The sequence below is a fragment of the Podarcis tiliguerta genome (assembly GCF_965153285.1).
Source record: "Podarcis tiliguerta genome assembly, chromosome: 3".
NCBI classification, from domain to species: Eukaryota; Metazoa; Chordata; class Lepidosauria; order Squamata; family Lacertidae; genus Podarcis; species Podarcis tiliguerta.
In genome coordinates, this window is record NC_139536.1 from 87,099,450 (window position 1) to 87,122,877 (window position 23,428).

The following is a 23,428-nucleotide window of genomic DNA, read 5'->3' on the forward strand; positions in this document are numbered from 1 at the left end:
ACACACGACGGCATAGCAAGGTCAAGCGCAAAGACCTAAAAGTAGGGAGAGGTGGGCAGGTGTTCCGATGCACGCACTGAAAGAGGAAGCTCTGGGTCACATGCATAGGTATATATAGGTCCCTTATCCACTTAGCCTGTGTCCCATTGGCCTGTTTAAACCCTGCATCAAGGGACCTACCAATTGGGTGTTGTGGCTATTCAGTCATCCCCACCCACCCACAACACAGGGTTTGGTTGCCAGGTCTCACTGCAACACATGCCCACTTTAAGTAAGGGAGGACCCGATTTCTTCCTGGCTTAATTGTTCATCCTGGTATTTGAACAATGTTTCTGGTGGGGCACCGATGTGTGCATATTACCAATGTATTCTTTTTTCATTTAGGTATGTGTCTTGTGCGTTGGGATGCCCTTACGAAGGAAATATTGAGCCAGCGAAAGTTGCAGAAGTAAGACACTTAAAAACAAAAACAAACAGCCCAGAAATCTTTACTTCCCTGGGGATCCGTTTTCTTGTGAAGGGAAAGCACTGGAGACTTGAGGACATGCTTTTTATTTGCACAGGTTTTTCTTATTCTCATTTTTGTATGATTTTATTGGATTATATAGAGAACAGACAGACAAAATAAAAATCCAACATAAAATATCCCCATATCAAAACAGGAGAACTCGGAGCCTTAGCAGAAATAATGCCCATTGAGCATGGAACAGGAATCTCCACAGTTCTAATCTGTAATAATAATAATAATAATAATAATAATAATAATAATAATAATAATAATATTTTTTTATACCCCGCCCTTCCCAGCCAGAGCCAGGCTCAGGATGGCTAATACCAGTAAAATTAAAGTAAAAACATAATAGCGAAAAAAAGTCCCAATTTAAAATACAGGTTAAAATGCAATTTAAAATGCAGCCTCATTTTAAAAGTAGCCCATAAGGGGAGGGAAACATAAGGGTCAGACTGAGTCCAAACCAAAGGCCAGGTGGAAATAGCATCAATTTCTCGCATCACAGTGAAAAGCAGACCTCTCACCACCTTTACACCCCAGCCGCACATTAAGTTCTCTGCATCTCCTCCTGCATTGCAGTTCTTAATTGTCTCTCTCCTGCTCCTGCCCATGCATACAGAGTGTGTCATGGCTAGTAGCCACCAGCATTTTGTGGTCATTAGAAGTATAGAATAACCACCACCTTTGGCTAACCAACTGATTGAGGAAGCAGTCAGGTTACACAATAGATTCTAAATTCTTCACTTGATGGCACTTGATAGCATCACTCATATCTGCAGCATGTACTGTGAAACACTTCTGCACAACCCAAGACTTCAGATCAAAGTTGAAAATTTCTAAGAAAATGTTGGCCTACTTTGGGTGTGTGTACATGTTGTTAGCTCATCACTTGATAACTGTAGCATCAAGTGATGGCTTGCATATATAAAAACACCATTGGAACTTAGAGTTACCTCATGACAGAGTTTTCATCTCACGTGGCATCCACCTTAATGCAATACTTCTCAGTACCTCTCACAGCGCTGTCAAATGATGTACCTCAATATTTAAATCAGCCCATCCGCATCCCGTAGAGAAGTCTACTGTAGAGCAATTGGTATGCTTGTGAAGCACAATACTTGAATGGTCTAGGTGGAGTACAACAATTACAACACAGTATTAGAAAAGGTAGGGACGCGGGTGGCGCTGTGGGTTAAACCACAAGCCTAGGACTTGCCGATCAGAAGGTCGGTGGTTCGAATCCCCACAAAGTGGTGAGCTCCCATTGCTCGGTCCCAGCTCCTGCCAACCTAGCACTTCGAAAGCACGTCAAAGTGCAAGTAGATAAATAGGTACCACTCCAGCGGGAAGGTAAACGGCATTTCCGTGCACTGCTCTGGTTCGCCAGAAGCGGCTTAGTCATGCTGGCCACATGACCCAGAAGCTGTACGCCGGCTCCCTCGGCCAATAAAGCAAGATGAGCGCCGCAACCCCACAGTCGGTCACTACTGGACCTAATGGTCAGGGATCCCTTTACCTTTACCTTTTAAGATAGGAAAAATGTGGGTAACCAGGAAATCATCATCATCATCATCATCATCATCATCAGCTCCAAGCCACGTTGCAAAAATCCAGGAACAATGTTTTCTTTTTCTCTGTTATTGCCATTACAGTGCTAGAGTTTGTTTCCACTTATGGTAGTTCCCCCCCTCAAAAATCTTCCATTTTATCCTGCCTCTTAGCCCTGAGTATCTGTTTACATGGAGTTTATCACGGTACTTCTCCCAGAGCAGATACAACTTTCATTTATTAAGAATAGCAATTTTCTGATTCAGTTGGTTTTCCCGTCAAGCTGCGTGTGACATATGTTTAGATATATTGATGGTGACAGGTTTAGCTGTGCTGTTCCCATATTTCCTATTGCAAAACCATATTGGAGTCTGTTCTCCAAAAGACCTTGATATGATGCTCAGGCCAAGTTCCCGTATCCCCCACCCCCTTGTTAATAAAGCCCCTTTCAGCATTTCAGCAGGAATGCAACTCTTCATTTTGATTCCACAAATATCCTCTGTTTTTCTATCTAAGGCCTTCTTCTACAGAAGATTTGTCAGAGTTTTCCTCATTATCATCATTATGAGTTGCTTTCGGGAGCACCGTAATTTTGAAAAGTGGCATACAAGTTGCATAACAATAAATAGTATAATAATAAATAATACTACTAGTAGGCCTTGGAAAGTTATGAACTATCTCCCCGTTCCCGAGATTCAGCAGAAATTGTATACAGTATGCCTGATTTTTCCCGGGTAAGTCATGGAAGAGTTATGCCAAACTAAATGAAATAGCCATGGGGTTCACATCCTCTTTGCAGACTTTTAAATCTTGCTTGTGTCATTTATCTTCTGGCCTTTAGATTAAGCATATAATCATGTGGGACACCAGGGACTAGCAGCTTTGCACCCTGTCAACTTTTATCACACTCGTCCCACCAGCAAAAGCCATTATTATCATTGGTATTTTACCAATTTAGCACTTGTCATCCATCTGTAGCTGTTTCGTGTATCTCGTCTGCACTTGGGGACCACGGTGCAGTCGGCAATAAAGTGCAATAGGAAAAACTGTAGGACATCTGTTGAATCAAAAGTATGTGGCAAAAGCGTTATACACTGCAAATTCCGAGTGACATTATATGGCCTGTTAAGAAATATATAGGTGTTTTCAGTGTCCAGGAAGAAAGGGGTAGGTTCAGGGAATGCATGATTCCACAGCCTGCTCTTGAATGCTTAAGAATTGCGGGGTCTACACCAGCTCTCTATAGTTAATAGCTGGCTCCGCATTGTAAAATTTCTAAAAGCTGAATGGTATATTATGTCCTGGAGGACACTGTATATTTTTAGTGGGCTTTTCTCCTGTGCTTGTATGCTGGACCCAGGTGGGATTAGGATGCAGGCCTGAATGCAGTAAATGCAGAGAGAAAACCCCAGTCCTGCTGCTTTGAGCTGAACAGCAGGAGTGAAAATTGGATGGCTTCCAGGAACACCACTGGTTAAAAGCTCCTGAATGGTGACTGCAGCCTTGCTTTCAAGCGCTAGACAATGCTCATGCCACCTGGGCCTAGGGTGCCAGCACAGAGAAATACCTTTTAGGTGCGTCCAATGCACCCTTCATTCTACATTTGCCTCGCCTCCCTGAATTTTTTTCTGTAAATACATATTACTTTTCAGATTCCCAAGCACACATAAGCAAAGGGGAGCGGCGAGATAGTGCATGTAATTCATCTGCAACAGAAATTCTCTTTGACTTCCATGGAAGTATTAAGCAGGCAAATAAATGCCAGGTGTTCGTTTCACTTTGAATTTGTTTAATTCATTGAAAACACCTGACAGTCTTAAGTTAATGTTCAACAAAAGAACTTAATTCTGAAAAGCTTGAAAATCAGAAAAAGAATACGGCCCTGTGCAGAGAGGCATAACCTGAAAAATCCCAGAGCAGAACAACAGCCTTCCCTAACCTGGTGCCCTCCAGACGTTGCTGAACTACAACTCCCATCAGCCCTAGCTGGAATGGATAATAATCAGGGATGAAGGGAACTGTAGTCCAATAACATCCAAAGGCTGGGGAAGGCTGTTCTAGAAAGGATAGGAAAGGACCACCTGTTGAAAATAGGCCCCCTCAGGTTTAATGCGGGAAAACACAAAAAGGAGATGACTAGGATCCTAGTGTTAGTCTTTTCCTTTCCTCAGAAATTATTCATTGGTAAAAGTCACTTGAAACTGCTTTCTCTTTTCCCTGTTCTTCTTTTGCTTATGTTCGGTTCTCCTACCATTCCCTCCCCAGGTCTCCAAACGGCTATACAGCATGGGTTGCTATGAGATATCCCTTGGAGACACCATAGGTGTGGGGACCCCTGGCAGCATGAAGCGCATGCTGGAATCTGTTATGATGGAGCTCCCCGTGGCAGCAATTGCAGTGCATTGCCATGACACCTACGGCCAGGCTTTAGCCAATATCCTCACAGCGATGCAGGTAAGATCCAGTCTCTGGTCTCATCCAAATACAGTTTTCTCGGCGCTAGCCTCATTCATCCTTGCATCCTCTTGGGCATGGCTGTGCCCATGCTAGGGAGATGCTCATTGGTAGACCGTGTGCTTTGATTGCTCCCAGATTCAATCCCAGGTAAAGGATCAGGTAGCAGTTGATGGGAAAGAGCACTGCCTTGGATCCTGGATAGTGGCTGCTGTCAGTCGGTGTTAGAGTCGGACTATCGGTCCATCTAGCTTGGTGTTATCTCCACAGACTGCTAATGACTTTTCAGGATTGCAGACAAACTTATCTCTTTGCCCTACCTGGAGATGCCACTGTACTAGACTGGGTGCCCCTGTGCTCCGACTCACTGTAAGGCTATTTTAAATGCTCATAAGCCACCGTATTGCTGCCCCACCCATGTGATCAGTTTCCCTCCAAGGTTACCTAGATAGGCAGGTAGCTGTAGCTGCCTGCAGTGACTCTCTCACTGCTGATGTTAATGTATGATGTTAATGTATGATCTGGGTTGGGTCCAGGCCAGGTGTAAGTCATGAGCTGAGGATCACATGCTATAGCTTAAAGTGAGTCGCACATTTCTGTACTGCATCAATCTGCGGGTGGCTGTCATTGATGGGCACGCTTTACATATTTGTCCACAATCTTCTTCGAAAACAAGGAGTTCAGTTGCACATGTAGAAAAATATATAACGGGAAAAGATCCCACAAGTGGACAGAAATGGATAGAACACCATGGGCCGGTGCAAAATATAGCAACCTGTGAATTATTATGCATACGATATGGACTATTTGAGTTGTTTATGCCTTTCTGTGTGCTTCTTCACCTACCAAGCATCTTGCACCCAAACATTGCAAATGAATCTGTAGCCGAGTTGGCTGCAGTCTAATGGCTTAGATGCTCTGCATGGGCTTGATTGTGCTGTTAGACTCTTAACAGTTCAAGAGTAACCCAGCCGTCTAGCAACAAATATAGAAGTTTCTTCAGTACCACTCTGCATCATATCATAATATATTGCTACTTTAAGTGCTATTTCCAAGGCTTTAGGAAAAGTGGAAATTGGAAATGTCCTCAGGAAAATATTTTTTTCTGGTCCCAGCTGGTGACTACTGAATTGTCGTATTGAAAACCTGCTGCATGATGAATTGCCCGAGCTTTACTATATGAAAACTCACTAATATATTAGACATGCTTCCTTTTAGGCAGAGTGCTGTTAAATTATAATTCCAAATGAAATGATGGGGACGTGGGTTTTATTCCGACATTTGCTACTGACTGCAACAGTCAGAGTCTGACGCTAACTAGTTTCAAAGTGCACATTTGTGGTGCCTCTTAACTTAGAAAGACAGGAATTAATCTGCATGTGGATAAAGGAGACTTAAAAACAAAAAAACCCCCAAAGCCTGTAGAATTCATTAACTGGGATACTCCAAGCATTTTCCCTAACAGAACCACATTTCTTTCTGAAGATCTTAGCTCTGTTCTATAATTTTTCATAGCAACATGTTAAAAAAATAAATGCAGGATATTGTAGCCCTCTTAAGATGTTCATGAACATATGAGGGGAAAGGTATATAGTGGAGCAGGGGCCATATGTCAACGCTGCCCCCTCCAGTGCCAGTCTTGACATGTTCAGCACAGAAATCTGATGGGAACTGGCTGAATATGCTTAGCGGTCTTCCTGCAACTGGGACATTGAACCTGAGATCTTTTGCATCCCAAGGACGTGCTCTACCACTGAGCTTCAGCCCTTCCCCCAAAGACTTGGAGGTGTGTTCAGCCATGTGTGCTTAGAAGACCTTCCAGCTCAATGTGGGAAGGTCGAGGTGGAGTGGATTCCCCCGACACACCCAGAAGCATAGGGGGTCAAGGGCTGGAACATATTCCCCCCCCCTCACATGTACAGACTGAATGCCCAAAGAGGTCTTATGTGTGTTGTTTTCTGGCAGTGTGATTGCAGTGATGAACAACTATGAAAGGCAATGTGCATCATGCTATCTATGGCTGAGTCAAAATATGGCAGTGGGGAATCCTAGATGGCCGTTAATTGAGCTGCAATGTCTAAATTGTGAGGGAATGGAACCTTCCAGAATACCTGACCTAAACAGCCTAGCTTTGGAGATTGAGGTGGATGGGTGGAGAGATAGATAGATAGATAGATATAGATAGATAAGATAGATAGATGATGATAGATAGATAGATGATAGATAGATAGATAGATAGATAGATAGATAATAGATAGATGATAGATAGATGATAGATGATAGATGAGATTAACTGTGAGGCAATCCAAAAATTGACCTTGAAAACAGGAGTTGGGTATAGTAAAGGAAGCTGCGGACCAGTAGAAAACTGAGTGGATGATGCTCCTACAAAATAGGAGTCAAGCGGGGAAGTCCCCAGAGGCAAGATAGCTATAAGTAGAAGAATGAGAATGCAGAGAGAGCCAGTGTGGTGTAGTGGTTAAGAGGGGTAGTCTCGTAATCTGGTGAACCGGGTTCGCGTCTCCGCTCCTCCACATGCAGCTGCTGGGTGACCTTGGGCCAGTCACACTTCTTTGAAATCTCTCAGCCCCACTTACCTCACAGAGTGTTTGTTGTGGGGGAGGAAGGGAAAGGAGAATGTTAGCCGCTTTGAGACTCCTTAAAGGGAGTGAAAGGTGGGCTATCAAATCCAAACTACTACTCCTCCTCTTCTTCTTCTTCTTCTTCTTCTTCTTCTTCTTCTTCTTCTGTGATTTAAGACATGAAACCTGAAAGAGGATAAGCAGGACTGGGAGAGACCAGAAAAGACTGGGAGAAAGGAAGAGAAGAATGAGCTGGCCCCAACCTAAGTATTAATTACCATTTCCTGCATCCCTTGAATTGGACCAATAGATTATGCTGCCTGGATATTGCCTTTGAGCTTCTACATTGAAATGTTGCTTCATTATAAGATACTGCTTACTTTCAGCTGCTGCTGTAGCTAATTCAGTGGCTGGGAATAAAACACTTTTCTCAATTAGCACAGAGGGAGAGTACATTTGTACTAGCAGTGAGTGGGATGGGGGAGATGAGGCTAAATTGTAGGTGGCGCCAGAGGATATTTATGAACTAGAAGATCCAGGTTCCTTGATCCCTGTTGGCATTGCCTCTAGGCAGGCAGGGCCAACAGGGAATGGCAGCAGGAGGAAAGGATGAGCATCAGAATAAATCAGGGAACCTTGAAATCCCAAGGACAGTGGGAGCCAGTGCTGCTGATCGAATTTACAGGCCCCTGAACACATGTCAGTAAATGAATGAGCCCTTTGGTCCCTGGAGCGTATTGATATGGGAACTGACAGCAGATTCCCAGGGACAGGGAGCATCACTGAAAGGCCATTTGTCATGTGTGTATAATATACATAGGTATATACATACATGCAAACATACCGTATTGCTGGGACTAGGAATACAATGTGGGTACCTAGAAATGCAGGGAACCTAAAGAAAATGGGAAAAAGTGGAAGGGCATAAGTCAGTCCTCCACTTTTTCAAAACAGGATTGTAGGAGTTGGGGCACATTACAACTTTGCACTTGGCCTGACAAAATTATACTTTCTCCGGAGTTGAACAATGCACGCGTCTGAAAAGCTATAGTAAACAGCTTTTCCCTTCCTTCCTTCCTTCCTTCCTTCCTTCCTTCCTTCCTTCCTTCCTTCTGTCCTTTCTTTCTTTCTTTCTTTCGAGAGGTAAAATGGTAGACAAGAAAGGGTTGTGACTTCTCTGAAAAGTCTTTTTGTTACCCAGCCCTTTAAAAGGGGCTCCCTTAGTTGTATGTGTTTGGCTGCAATGTACCTGCATAAGCTCTAAGCTTTGGGTAGGGTATGTATACAGTCGGGCTTTAAATGTGTGTAAAAATTGTTGACCCCTGCCTGAGTAAATTTAACAACTAGCATGACAATGAGAAGTATAAAGACAATTCCTGTAAAGACAATTCCTGAATGAATGAAAGCAGAGCAACATTCTGTCTCCTATTATTTAGCGAACTGTGGGCTGTAATATTCTTGCACCAGTTCTCTAGATTGTTGCTGTCTTCTTCTGCTCAGCATGTTTGTGCCCGCTATTTTTTCCCCTGTTCTGGCAGTGATAGTACTCAGCCTCCAACCCTCCCCTCCCGCAAATAACAATATTTTGATGGGGGAAACTTTCCATCATTCAGTTGTGCCCTACTCCAAATAATATTGGATGAAGTCATTGAATCTGCATAAGAAACTACCTAAGAGGTTTTATAAGGGTTGTTCTAGGGAAGGAGTAAGTAGTGAAAGATGGCTGACTGCTTAGCCAAAACATTCAAAGGTTAAGATTACAGTGCTCAAGCCATTTACCCTGAAGAGGCATTGCTAAAATAAAAATAAAAAGATTTCTCCAGAGTAAGTAGTTTGAAGCCTGATCTAATTGTTGATGCCACTGAAAGGAATAAATGTCAGGCATCAAATTGGGATATGATGTCTTTCTAAATAGTGTGTTTTTGGTGCAAATGAAAAAAGCATATGAAGGAATGTTTCAAAACAATAAGATTTTAAACAGAAGTATGGCTAAGTCTTTGCTTGGTGGGTGAAACTTGGCTGAACCCAGAAACTGGGATATTAAAATATCAGACTATAGAATTTATAGAAGTGACAAAGTCAGCAAGAAGGAGGAGGCGTGGCTGGCTGTTTGAGTAAAAAGAGTGCTTTGAGTAAAACTGCATGTGTAGACTGGATAACATGTCAAAGGCAATGTGAAATGGCAAACCATTCTTTATAGGAAACTGTGCGACCTCCAAGGGAGAAGGAAACAATCTGGACCAACAAGATGTATAACTGATACTAGTTGCTCCTGTCATGACCAGTACTGTTACTGCTTCTACCATAACAACTCAACATTTGGATTTAACAACTTGCTGGAGGCTTGTACAGAGCCCAAAATGGCATAGTTTCTGCCTAGAAACTCAGGGCGCTTCCAGACTACCTGTTTATTGGCCATTAATCCTGATCCGCTTTCAGGGGGATTTGACAACATTGGGTGTATATTATGATTTGTTTGTGGGTTATGACTGTCTCTGTGTAGGCCAATTTAAGAACATTTTTTTTCAACCCAGATGCAGTGTTCACACATGATTGGCTGGTTTTCTCAGCCAAAGTGCTGGTGATCATCCACACTCAACACATGTAGAATGCCAAGATCTTATATTAGTAGAATCAACAGAGATTATCCACTGCACCAGTGGTAGGTCAAAAGATTTATGAGAGGAGGTATTTTTTCTTTGAAATTCTTCAAGTTGCAGCTGAGAGCAATGTCAAGAAGTGCTCTAAGGTAGAATCCATACAAACTGTACCAGGACATCATTCGAAAGACCTGCATTAGGACCTTGGAGCTAATGTAGAAGGGGGCAACTGGTAAGGATTTTGGGAGAAGGATGATAAAGGAGTGGTAGTATTCAGCTGTAGCAACATATATACATGTAGAGTGATCTGTATCACTGGCACCTTTTTATACTATCTGTCTCATTCATAGGTGTCATTTGATATATGTTGTGTTGACTTCATAGAATAATAGTGGATTATTTGATGAAAAAGTGAAAACATCATTTATTGGGATTTGATAGCATCTTCTGCATTCACAAACCAAGTTAGGAGAAACAATTGTATATACTTGTTAAGACACACACACACACACACACACGGCTTGGTCTTCTAAATTCTATATGGAAAATTGCCAAATATGTAGTGAGCATTCTGTGCTTTGATTTTTCAGAGTGTTGTATTAGAAATCTTAATCTTAAGGATTAGACAAGAGTAATAAACAATTTTTGTTAAGTGGCTGAAATAAATAAATATAAAAAAAGGTTTCCTGCTGTGATCATACCAACGAGGTGGTGGGAGATTCAGTCTCCAGTTCCCAGATTCTATTTCTTTAACATATGTCTTACAGAACCATGGAAAATGAAGATAAGATTTCCAATTTTCCATGTATTTAACAGGGGGTGGGGAAGTAGACTAGCGTGAGAAACAATGGAGTCCAGATATTTTTGGATCCCCATTACTTATATGGCCAATATATCCTTCAGGAAGCAGAGTGAATTTTGGAGGAAAACGGTAAGTGTAACAGGAATTATTTTATAAATAGACACAGGTTTTTTTCAGTCCAGCAATTCCCCAGACCTGCATCTTCTGGAAAACCATATCAATAGCACATGGTGCTTAGTCTGATGCTACATATAGAATTGAATCATGGCATTCTTGCCTTTTATGGTTGTCGGGTGTGTCTAGGAGCTTGTATGTGTCCTCTCTGCAGCAGCTAACAGCAACTTTGGGGGTGGTGGTGTTAGATTAAGAGAATGGCACAGGATAATTTGGAAGCCCCCTGCCCCTGGCAGCTTTTAAAGTTAAACTCAAAATATCAGGATTTGGAAACTTGGATCTCCTTGTGCAATGTGTAGTTTGGCCTTGCAATGCAAAACGCAAAGAAACTATCTTAGAATTATATAACCTGGAATGCTATCAAACAATACGGTGCTTCCTTTAAGATAGTCTTAACAAATTCTGCAAAGAGTTTTTGAAATGATGTGTTTACTCACTGTTGCTCTTACTAGCGTTACCACTTATTGAGTAATATTTGAATATATGAGGCTTTTGCGCTGTTCTGAAGTGTCAGGGACTGGAAAGGGGGCCTCTAGCTTCACCCTGCACTCTACAACGGCCATGTCAGAGGCTCTCTTGGAAGCAGGAATCATGCTAATAGGCACAGGAAAGGGAATGTGAGGAGGGCCAAGTAAATGAAGTTCCCCATCAAGCAGCTGATCAGCTACAACAGTTGTTTTTAAAGAAAGCTCTTCATATGTTGCCCAGTTCCTGCTCATGCACCCAGCTGGAACCAGGCCCTTGTCTTGAGATCCAGTAGTCCATAACATTTACTGGGTTGGTTTCCCTGCCAAACATCCAACTCATTTTTGAACTCTTCCAAGAAAACAATATGAACTGAGACACATAGGAAGCTGTCTTATATTGGGTCACGTAACTGGTCTACCTAGCTCAATATTCCAATACTCCAATCATCCTAAACTAGCAGAACCAGAGGTCAGAAATGATGGGAATTGTAATCCAAATACCGCTGGAGACCCAAGTTTGGGATCCCTTGGTCTACACTGGTAGTAGTTCTCCAGGGTTTCAGGAAGGAGTCTCATAACAACTTGCAGCCCCCTTAAGAAACTACAGCTCCCAGAATTCTTTGGGGGAAGCCATGGCTGTTTAAAGTGGTGTCATAGATCTTGAAATGGATGGTGCAAATGTGCCCTTAGTTCAGAACCTCAGCGATCTTTCCCTAGAGTTGTTCTTATTTTGGAAATAAGCATTCCTCAAAAATATATAACAAATGGCCCGCAGGGAGTTGCAGCGTCAACCAGGGATAAAATCTATGGAGTGTTTACAGAGTTGTGTAAAATTCAGAAGCCTTAATTTCATTGAAGAAAAGGGGAAGGATGAGAGATGGATTTGGGCCTACCACTTTATATGGCTCTTTTGCCTCTGGTTTCCTCTGGGCTTTATTAAATCGATTTCTCCTGGAGGTAATTTGTATTTCAGGCTTTTTAATTAAATATGTAACTCCTCCACTGTGAATTTTTCAGCTCTTCATAGCCAGTCAGCATCATCTGTCACATATATCACTGCCTTTCTGTTAGCACGAGGAATCGCTTTTGCCTTCTCAGGAGTCTTGTGTTGTTTTTGAAAAGCATTTTACACCTCATAAGTTGTCAGAGGAGGGCTTCTATATTTGGAAATCATTTGTAGCTCTCAGCACACGTCACTCAGGTTGGTCTTATACCTAGCTGGTTGCTCAGATCAGATACGAAGAAGAAGCATCCATCATTTGTCCTATCTCAGGACCATCACCATGTCATTTCTGCTTTCTTCATGAAATTTGGAAATGCTTTGAATACACTTTATTGTTTTTGTTTAGGCCATACTCTGAGCACCCCATTCTAGGAAAAAATCCCCTCATTTTAAAGTCTTATTTTTCATACATCTGGCATTCTAAACTCCCCCCGCTTTAAACACAGAAAGAAAGGGGGGGGGACTCTTCTGGGCTCTTTGCCTCTTAGATTCTCCTCAATGTGCCAAAGTGGTGACCAAAACTACATACAATATCCCATCTGAGGCCCATTCAGGTTCAAGTTAAACTGCAGCTCAGCTGTATAAAAACTTTTAGTAGGATCCATGTCATACAAGATGAGTTGTTAAGCCTTAATTTTATGTGTGCATTATCATGTTTTCTGCTTACACTTTGGCTCTGATGGCTTCCTCAAATCACCCTTTTCCCTTAACATTGACCGCTTTAATGCATAAGCGAAGTGGGGATTAGGCTGGTAGTTCCACAGGAAAATGGAAAATATAACAAACAGATGCCTCGTCTCCTTTAATTCTATCATTCACTGCTGTTTTCCTGGCGCCTTTCTTAATATGTGTGTGTGTACACTAAGTGTACAATTGTTATCCATGTGCTACACAGACTCTAGGTACCTTTTCTCAAGGCAGAGCTCCGGTACTAGATGGATGAATCTCTCAATTTTGTTTTCTCCCATTTCCCATTTTTCCAGTCTTAATTTCAGTTCTTCATGTTTCCACATCAGTGTGCATTTTTAAAAAGTCCTCATGAAAACTCGCCAGAGTTTTAGTGCCAATATTCCTTCTGGGGACATGGGTGGCGCTGTGGTCTAAACCACTGAGCCTCTTGGGCTTGCCGATCAGAAGGTCGGTGGTTCAAATCCCCACAATGGAGTGAGCTCCCGTTGCTTTGTCCCAGCTCCTGTCAATCTAGCAGTTTGAAAGCACACCAGTACAAGTAGATAAACAGGTACCGCTCCAGCGGGAAGGTAAACGGCATTTCCATGTGCTCTGGTTTCCATCATGGTGTCCCATTGTGCCAGAAGCGGTTTAGTCCTGCTGGCCACATGACCCGGAAAGCTGCCTGTGGACAAACGCCGGCTCCCTCGGCCTGAAAACAAGATGAGTGCTGCAACCCCATAGTCGCCTTTGACTGGACTTACCCATCCAGGGGTCCTTTGCCTTTACCTTACCTTAGTCCTTCTGGGGAAATGCCATTTTCCTTCCCCCACCTCTTTACCCCATTGTTTAGTTCCAAGAGTTGGCTATATTGGAATAAGGTTGTGTGAGTGTTGTAGACCTCTATTGGATATGATGATGTTTACTAGTGAGAAGCACCAAAACTCAAGTCCTATCCTCCAGTGCCTTGTTATTATTTAATTATAAGCTTTATAAAGTTTTTAAAAATGTATATATTTAAAGTGCTTTAGGCTGCAATCTTACTGGAGGTAAGACTCACTAAACTCATGTAGACTTCTGAGCAGACAGGTGCAGGATCATGCTGTTAGGGACTGATCGCTCCTGCAATTTTACTCCAAGGCAGACATGCTCCTATGGCCCAGCCTTGCCTGGGCTGATTGGAGTTGTGGTCTAAAATATTTGGAGGGCACCCGGTTGGTGAATGTTGATATAGCCCTTAAAGAAGCCAACAAACAGAAGTAGCCAGCATCATCAAGGCTTCCTCTTTCCTTAGCAGTTCCTCAACATGTTATGGCAATTTCCTTTTTTTTAATTTTAAGGATTCGATGATGATGATGATGATGAAAGTATTCTGCAGTAGGGCTATCTATTCTATAACTAGGGTACCTTTGTTTTGCTACGTGGGATCTGATGCTGGATTCACAGTAGTGCAAGTATAGCACTAGAAGAAAAGGGAAAAAGCAGATTGTTGTGTGGAAAGGGCCCCCCGACGCTGTTTTAATAGCCACCCTCCCACGCAATCGCAGCAGTAGCCTCTTTATAGATCTCCTTTTATCATCTTACTGTGCCTTTTTTAACTTGACTGCTTAAATTACTATGTTAAGAGCTGGTATCCTCCAGTACCAAAGGGATCAGGGCTAGACTCTCTCTCTTTCTCCCTCTCCATCTCTCCCTCTTTGGGTCAGAAGCAGACACTTTTTTTCTGGACTAGAAGAAAATTTCTTCCAAATGCTGTGAACAAGGCCTTTCCCAAAAGTTTCATAGATTTATGGAATCAAACTCCTTGCTTTTTATTTTAATTTTTTAAAAGGAAGCGCTTAGAAAAAAAATCTTTACAGTGTGGGTGCTTTATTAGTTGTAGTAATCAGCTGGTATTTGTATGCTTGTACAACAAATTAAATTAGGGCTGCCATATGTTCAGATTTCAAAGGCAGAAATGATGTCCAGAGGGAATTTCCGAAACAGGGTGCTTTGCCCTGGAAAAATCAGGCGTCCATTGAAAAATCATGGTTTTCTGGTGTTTTTGTAAAAAAAAGGAAGAAGCAGCATCTCTACAGTTCCCAAGCCTCTCTCTGTGAATATTGAATAAAAAGCAGGTGGTAATGAGTTTTCCTTGTCTTATCCGTTCCTGGCAACCTGCCTTGGGGGTTGGTTCCTCTGCCTCCTGACAACATCAGTGAAGGGCAAACCAACTGGTGCAGCTATAGAAAATATGTTAGGAATTGTCCGTCTGAGGCCCCTGGTAATTAGAGGCTAGTCTGCGGAGATTGACAGGGTAAATCACCAGCGAATGTTTACACAACAAAACATACGCCCAGTACAATATCCTACGCTGATGTTACTGAAACCAGTGTCCGGAAATGTACAGTGGAAATAAGACCTGGTACCTTTCGGGTGCCAAGGCAAACATCAATTACAGCACAGTGTGAGAGGAGTCATAAGAAATACTGCCGCGTATCAGTAGTTCAACAAAGTCAGCACTTTTGTGTAATTGCAGGGGAAAGGGCTGCAAAACATTACGGATCTCAGCAAGAAACGGCCCTTTATACTTTAAAACCGATCCTTGATAAAACAATGCTGGGGTCATGAGAAGGCTACTTTGCCAATTTTGCTCTCACCGTGGGATCCGCGGACATCTGGCTGAGCTGCGGAAGCTGGAAAACGTCTTTAATATTCTCCTGACAGTAAAAATGGACATGTGGAAAACATTCTAACCTGTTAATCTGTGGTGCTCCTGAAAAAAAAAGGGGGAAGAAATAAGGAGGGAGGAGGAAGGGACATTTGGCTTTATACTTTGTGATGATGAATAGAATGTCTCCAGGTCCAGCTGTAAATAAGTTAATGGCACTGGAAAGGAGACAGTCGACTCTGTTTCCCCAAATGGAGCTGAAAATGAGAGTGCACCTGTGCAGCTCTCCTGCTGCAATAAATGCCAGGAGTTTAGTCTGGCCAGATAGCTGGACAACTTTATTTTTATCCTTGTAAAATGAATGAAAGGAAGAAAAGATTAGTGAAAGTTGTTTGCAATGTTTTAGGTCTTCTGCACTGACACTGTTTGATGGATTGAGGCTACGACCCCCTCCCTTTTGGGCCCTCAAGATCAACCTTTTCCAACCAGGCGTGGTTGAACTACAACTCCCATCTTCCCTAGCTAGCAGGACCAGTGGTCAGGGATGATGGGAGTTGTAGTCCAACAACATCTGGGGACCCAAGCTAAAGAAAGGCTGCTGTTGATCGTAAGACTAAAATGTGGTTAAGATGTAGAAGTCACTGTTTCACATTCATAGCTTGTACAGTAGAACCTCAACTTACCACCACCCTTACTCATGAACAATTTGACTCGTGGCCGCAGCAAACCCGGAAGTAAATACCGGGTTTGCTGCAATTCACGCGCACGCAGAAGTGGCTTCTGCCGTCTGCACATGCGCAGAACGGTGCTTCTACCAGCGACCAGGATCGACTCACGAACGGACCTCCGGAACGGATTCCGTACGTGAATAGAGGTTCCACTGTTTATGATACAAGGTTCATTTTGGTCCCTTAGTCTCAGGTGACATTGATCCTTGTTAAGTTCTGATGAAGTGAAAACCTGAACCAGAGAGACATAAAAAAATCTGCACTAACGTGCTGATGTACTCTTCATACTGTATTAGTATTTATTCTTTGTATAACATTTTATTTTATTATATTTTATTGTTTATCACATAAATAAAGAGTGGTGGGGTTTTTTCTCTGCAATGTGCTTCCAAATAATCTCTACCTAAAAACAATGTAGAAAAAGAACCAGAAATGATGCATTTATGGATTAGCTGAAAACACAGGGTCTAAGCCATGAGTTGTATTGCTTTAACATCTGTCTGTTCCACAGTGAAGGTTTACCAGAATATATCTTGGAGTCGTTGGTGCAGTTTTTCATTGCTGGATAAATAATCCAGAAGAACTTTTAGTACGATAACGCTGTGAATGTTGAAGGTGGCCTTGTCCAAACACCTGCAACCAAGACTGGATCTTCAGGGCAAGGTTGCACATCTAGACACTCCTAAAAGGAAAAATAAGGTTTTTTTCAGCTGTTGCCTTGAAACACTGGAAAGAAGCCCCCATAAAAAGCAGGCCAATTAATATGGGGAGAGGGGGAGGAAATGTAACATTTCTTTTAGCTTTTAGGCTAAAACATGGGTAGGCAAACTATGGCCTGGGGGCTGGATCCGGCCCAATCGCCTTCTAAATCCGGCCCGTGGACGGTCCGAGAATCAGCATGTTTTTACATGAGTAGAATGTTTCCTTTTATTTAAAATGCATCCCTGGGTTATTTGTGGGTCATAGGAACTTGTTCATTACTTTTTTTCAAAATATAGTCCAGCCCCCCACAAGGTCTGAGGGACAGTGGACTGGCGTCCTGCTGTAAAGATTTGCTGACCCCTGGGCTAAAACAACAAAGTGTTGTGGGGCTAAGATATTGCTGCCAGGTTTTACTCTGTTTTGGGGACTTTGCTGTGAGAAGTCTGGACTTTTAAAGCTGTCCCATTAGTTTGAATGGGGATTGCTTAACACTCGGTCTGAACTGAATGGGACTCAAGCAGGCATAAACTTTGGAAAGGTTTTACCCTTGTTTTGTAGGAATTTGTAAAAACTTTTGCTTATAACAGCTTCATGAATAGAGCCAGTTATTGCCATTTTAAAATGGGGTGCACTTCTAAGCCATCCAATGATGAAAGCCCCGAGTTACACCCCATACATTTAAAGCACATTATTTTCCCCCAAAGATTCCTGAGACGTGCAGTCTGTCTAACACTGACCTACAATTCCCAGCACCCTTAACAAATTACCCAGGATTCCTTGGTGAGGGGAATAATGTGCTTTACATGTGTTTTCAACTTCTGGTGTGTATGCAGACTAGATCCCAATCTCAACAGTTGCACCCTTTTCATTTAATACTTAATTTAGTGGCTGGTAACACGTTCCTTTTGGTGGGGCAGAGCAGGTTTTGCAGCGCTTCACACATTGCATTTTCTATCAGTACTACATCAAATGTTTCAAGATTGAGTCAAAGTGAAACACTTCTCAGTGTGTTGATTTGAAGAACAAAATGATTTGTTGTGGGCCGGCAAGTAGGGGGGAGAGGAAGATGGCCAATGCCACAAAAGCCCCACCCCACGGCAGCCATGTTTTCTGTGTGTGACAGCCATCTTATTCACAAAAACAGAGTGATGTCCATCTCTCTACATTCCCCTCAGTATCAGGGCCCTTGAATTCTGGGTCACTGTGGGAAAATTCAAGACTGCGGTCAGATGTCATTCAACATTGGAACAACTGGGGAGAAGGGAGGATGCGCTGTTAAATATGAAAAATTGGCCCAGGGCCTGCATCACTGATGGGGGCTATTGACAGGAGACGATCCCTGAATGTGACATTTTGCCACCGGCCCTCTTGATCTTGGTTCAGTCCTGCTGAAAATTATAGCATTTGTCTGGAGCTGAGAAATGTAGAACTCCGCACGTTTTACATCTAGATCTATATACCTATATCTAAACACACAGAGAGATGCAACAAAATGTGGAATTTTGAGGCTCGTGAAACTCATTATAACATTCTGTATTGTAGAAAGCACTGGCTCTTAGATAGGGTTGCCATATTTCAAACAGTGAAAATCTGGGCGGCAATAAATAAATAAATGCCATTTTTTAAAGGGAAATCAGCAAAAATGGCACTGCCAACATGGGCTGCCATTCATCCGGGTTTTCCTGGACATTTGACAGACCGCAGCATTCCGGATATATGTCTGGGAAATTTAGGACATATGGCAAGCTTACATTTAAGCTGCCATTTTTATGCCCTTAGAAGTGGCACATTCCCCCCTCTGCTAGTTTGAACATCCTATCTTCAAAAAACCCAATGCTGAATAATGGGGACATCTTACTGTCCATTTAGCCAGCAGCTTAAACAGAAAAAGTTGTCCAGTTATCAGTAGCACAAACAGAAAATGGCACATCTTGAGGCAACAGTGACCCCAAGTGGTCAGTGAAGGAACAGTTTTCATCTTGTTTTTCTTTTTTAACAAAGCGTCATAGCAAAATAAGTTATTCACATCATGCATATCCACCTTATTTTTTATTGTAAGCTGTTTTAATCAGCTTTTAACATTGTGTTTAAATGTTGTGACCTGCCCTGGGACCTTAGGGTGAAAGGCAGTTAATAAAGAATAATAATTTAGATTTAATTTATAGTACTGTGTCCCAAAACCACAGTCCATACATGGGAAGTCCAGTATGAACTCCATAAGCATTTCAATTTGGGTGTCTTTGCATGCCAAAATGTGGAAGTAATTAAACACCAGGCAGGCCAGAATACAGCCCAGGCTGCACTTGGCTTGCTGACTCCAAGCTATTCAGACCAGTGGGGTGTATGTGTTTAATTGTTAGCTTCAAATGAAACTTCAAATTACACTGTCTGCAGATATTTGAAGGAGCCCACACAATGATTAAGCTGAAACTGAGTGCCAAAAAATCCATTTTGCTTGATTGCAGTGGGGGAAACATGCCAAATGCAAGAGAAGATGGATGCTGATGACTGGGATGATCTGTTTGAGAAACACTTGGAAAATTATTTTCATCTATGATCAAAAGCTTGAAACCTCTGTTCTGTCCACAGCTGCAATTCATAGCATATATATATGAACATTGAAGTTCCAGTGATTGCTTTCCACCTAGTGGATGGTTCCTTCCCCGCTTTTGAACACATCAGCTTAAGCTACTGTTCCCAGAGCTTATTGATATCATCATCATCATCATCATCATCATCATCATCATTTGGATTCCTTACCCATCTCTTTCATCCTATGGTCACACAGCAGGTTGTGGTAGTAAAAGAATGTACAAATATGTTTCAAAAATTATGATTTTTTAACAAATGGTAGGTTCAAATATACAGTCATACCTTGGATCATGAATGCCTTGGTACTCAGATGTTTTGGCTCCTGAATGCCACAAACCCGGAAGTGAGTGTTCTGGTTTGCAAACATTCTTTGGAACCTGGACATCCAACGGGGCTTCCGAGGCTTCCAATTGGCTGCAGGAGCTTCCTGCAGCCAATCAGAAGCTGTGCTTTGGTTTCTGAACGTTTTGGAAGTTGAACGGACTACCGGAACGGATTCCGTCCAAGGTACGACTGTATAACAAAGCAGGAATGTGTTAACCTTCCCAGATAACTCAAATTATTGTCTAAAATAAGCCACAATAAAACACAAGTTTAAATGTAGAATAGAAAGTGAAGAGAAATTGCCTGAAAATGCAGAAAATGCTCTCTATGTGTGTTGGCCTTTTTTTTTTTTTTTTGTTCTGCCCACTCTAGTGAGCATATTGAATTGAGAATTATTGCTTTTGATTGTTTTGCAGATGGGAGTTCATGTTGTGGATTCTGCTGCTGCCGGCTTAGGAGGTTGCCCCTATGCGAAAGGTGCCACAGGCAATGTAGCCACAGAAGATGTGCTATATATGCTGAATGGCTTGGGAATCAATACGGTAAGCTGTTTTTCATGTACCTCTTAAACTTTTGCAGATTTCTTAAAACTATGGATTGGAAGTCTTGCTCGCTATGTTGATTTCAGACATTTTGGGGAAATGTCAGACCATTTAGCTTGCTTTTGATCCTATCGAAAGGATGACTTTGCAAGCATTTGTTACGAGAAAATAAACTTGCTTGGAATCCTATTGCTGCTAGCAGAAGGCCTCCTATCTGCATCAAGCGGCTGCTGTGGGATCCTATTCTCTGTCGGTAGTTAGATATGGTGCTTTCTAACAATGGTTGTCGGCTAGCATTCATAGAGTAGCTACTATGTACAGCCCTTTTCCCCCCTGGGTGTACGCAGGGGTACACATATCCCTAAACATTTTGCAAATCTAAGTTTGGCCTCATTGAGGGGCAGTATTTCAATATGAGTAGGAAAATGAGAGTACCCCTAAACATTTTTTTTAAGAAAAAAGGCACTGGGTATATACATGTGAACACACACTGGACTCTGGAGTACATGCATGAAAATGACAAAAAGGTGAGCAGGTGAAGCTGCCTTATATGGAATCAGACCATTGGTTTATGTAGTTCTGTACTGTTGACTCCACCTTGCAATGGAAGGCTTCTTCAGTCATGAATCTACTATCTTCAGTCATGAATCAAATAATAGGGAGGAAGGTAGGAGGCCCTTGATTGGGGACAAGTCCTGCGATCCCATAGACTTTTAAGACAATAGTTGTCCCTCCATCCCTCCCAATAATTTATTTTAAGCACCACCTGCAACCATTCAATTACCTGGGTGTGTTAGAGATAAAAATTTGATTTTCCCCCTATAAATAGTTTACCGCTGAGTTGCTTCTCTTGTGCTTCTTATGCGCATGGAACAGCACTGGATGCTTCTTAGCCGACCAAGATGTGGATTCATTAAGGTTCTCTTTGGGCATCCTCCTGGCTGCATTAGAACTTGCTTATCCATGCATTGCCCATGCAATGGCTGGGAAAACATTTAAATGATTCAGACATGTGAGCATGGCCACTCACATGGGTCTTTCCCCTGGAACTGATTCCTCCGGAACACTGACAGTCCCATGGAAAAGGCGTGTGAAATCAGCTCTCATTCTTTGGTTTATTTCATCTTTCTCCCCATCTCGTGTATTGTTGTTATTATCAACGAATCACTTCCCACAAGGCATCTCAAAGCGGTTAGCAATACGTATATAAAAGGACCACGTATCTAAAAACAGTTAAAACAATTGCACATATTAAAACAAATTCAAAGCAAATGCGAAAAACAATCACAAATTAAACAAGCCACAACAAAATGAACGAATGAAATCAGTTTCAAATCCTCTACTACAGATACCATATGGGGTATCAATCTCCACTTAGAAGGCTTGCTGAAAAAGGAAAGTCTTCAACAAGCTCCCAAATAACAATATGTAAATAAAGATATGACTTTGCATACACGTCCAGTCAATATATTCAGGACGGGGAAACACACCCAAGCTTGTCCCTTCAAAATAAAAGAACCCCCATTCAAAAAACCCAGAGCACCAGTTCCCCAAACAACTACTAGTACCAGATTTGAGAGTTCTGAGAATTTATCATTTTCATGTCCTGTAGCATTTCTCTCTTGACAGCAGGCACCACTTACAAATCCTGAATGTTGCCTCATGTTTACCTTTGATCTGTTCTATCTCCTCGCTTCCTCTCACCACTATGTTCCTGTTCTTGCTTTGTTGACTGAAGCCGGTTTGAGAGGGACACAATGAACGAAATGCTTTTTGAATCCCTGCCAGCGTTTTCCAATGGGCTCTGCTCATTGGGGTGACGGCTAATGCCTGTTTTAGAAAGGCATTGAAAACGATTCGTTGAGGTGTCAGTTAGCTGAAGGAAAACTGAAATGTTGAGAACATCTGCAGGCAGAGTGTGCAGTGCTCCAAAGGTCAGCTTGGTCTCACAGATCTATAACATCTGGGGATATTTGTCAGGAGGCAAAAATATGATTTGAGGTGGCTTAAGTGCTTTCCCAACCCTGTCAAATTTGTGTACCAAAATCAACAGGGTTCAGAAATAGTATTTGGTATTGTTACACTTCAAACTGAAGCACATGTTATCTATTTGAATAATTTATAAACCTCTCCTCATTGTTCACACAACCCCAGAGCAAGAGACATTAAAATACAATAAAACAATATTTCATTTAAAAACAGCTTTAATGTAGAAAACAGACAGTATTCTAGCAACATAACTACATCATCCAAGCAAGAGGTACTACTTGAATCAAATGCTTGAATGGGCAGCTGTGTTTTTACTGTCATCACAACTCCCATCAGTGTTTTGGTGCTGCTTGCACCTGAGAGGAGAGGGCATTCCAAAGTCAGGGTGATCCTATGGAGGTGTCAGGCGTCAGAGGATCCAACCCCCCAAGCAGGTAGCCAGGAACGGATAAGACAAGGAACGTTCTTACCAATGCTATTTATTCAATATTCACAGAGAGAGGCTTAGAAATGCAGCCTCTTGGAGTAATGGCGTTGCCCTGAGTGAGTCTCCACCTCCACCCTCTCTCCCTTCATGTGTCATCACTACAGGTGCTGAGAAGTGCCCTCTGCCTCTGAGCTTTCTGCTCTCCTACTTTCAATACCTGCTGGAGAGGGGAAGTTTGGAATGCTTTCTAAAGATACTTTGTCCGTCAGCCCCTCTGGTGCTTCTTCTTCCTCCTCTCCCATTATTTCCCAACTTTCCCCCTCATCTGTCTCTGATCTGTGACTTCCCTCAAATGCCTGTTGTAATTCTGAACTGTCTTCTTCTTCTCTGGAAGGGTCAGGCTGAGGAGGTGGTCTCCACCATTCTTCCTCCGCCCAGTCCCTGACAGGAGGGTGCCTTCTCATGAGTTGCTACACAGCATATCTCAGAAAATTGTGACACTATGAGAAGACAATCCCTTCACGATTTCAAAGTTTCCCAGATTTTTAGAGTGTTTACCGCACACTTAAGCACAGTTACTTAGAAATGAGCTCATCAATTTCAGTAATATTCATCTCCGAGTGTAAGTGTGCATGGAATACCAAATTAAATCCGAATTAAGTAG

General features: G+C 42.3%; 1 protein-coding gene across 1 annotated transcript in view; it reads left to right on the plus strand.

Moving 5' to 3' along the window:
- Nucleotides 1-23,428, plus strand: part of HMGCLL1 (3-hydroxy-3-methylglutaryl-CoA lyase like 1) — a 58,966-nt gene that overhangs the window by 29,194 nt on the left and 6,344 nt on the right. Inside the window, exons 6-8 of the mRNA XM_083431726.1 lie at nucleotides 385-448; nucleotides 4,325-4,513; nucleotides 20,223-20,348. Coding sequence (XP_083287852.1) covers nucleotides 385-448; nucleotides 4,325-4,513; nucleotides 20,223-20,348 — 379 coding nt within the window. The remainder of the gene's footprint in view (nucleotides 1-384; nucleotides 449-4,324; nucleotides 4,514-20,222; nucleotides 20,349-23,428) is intronic.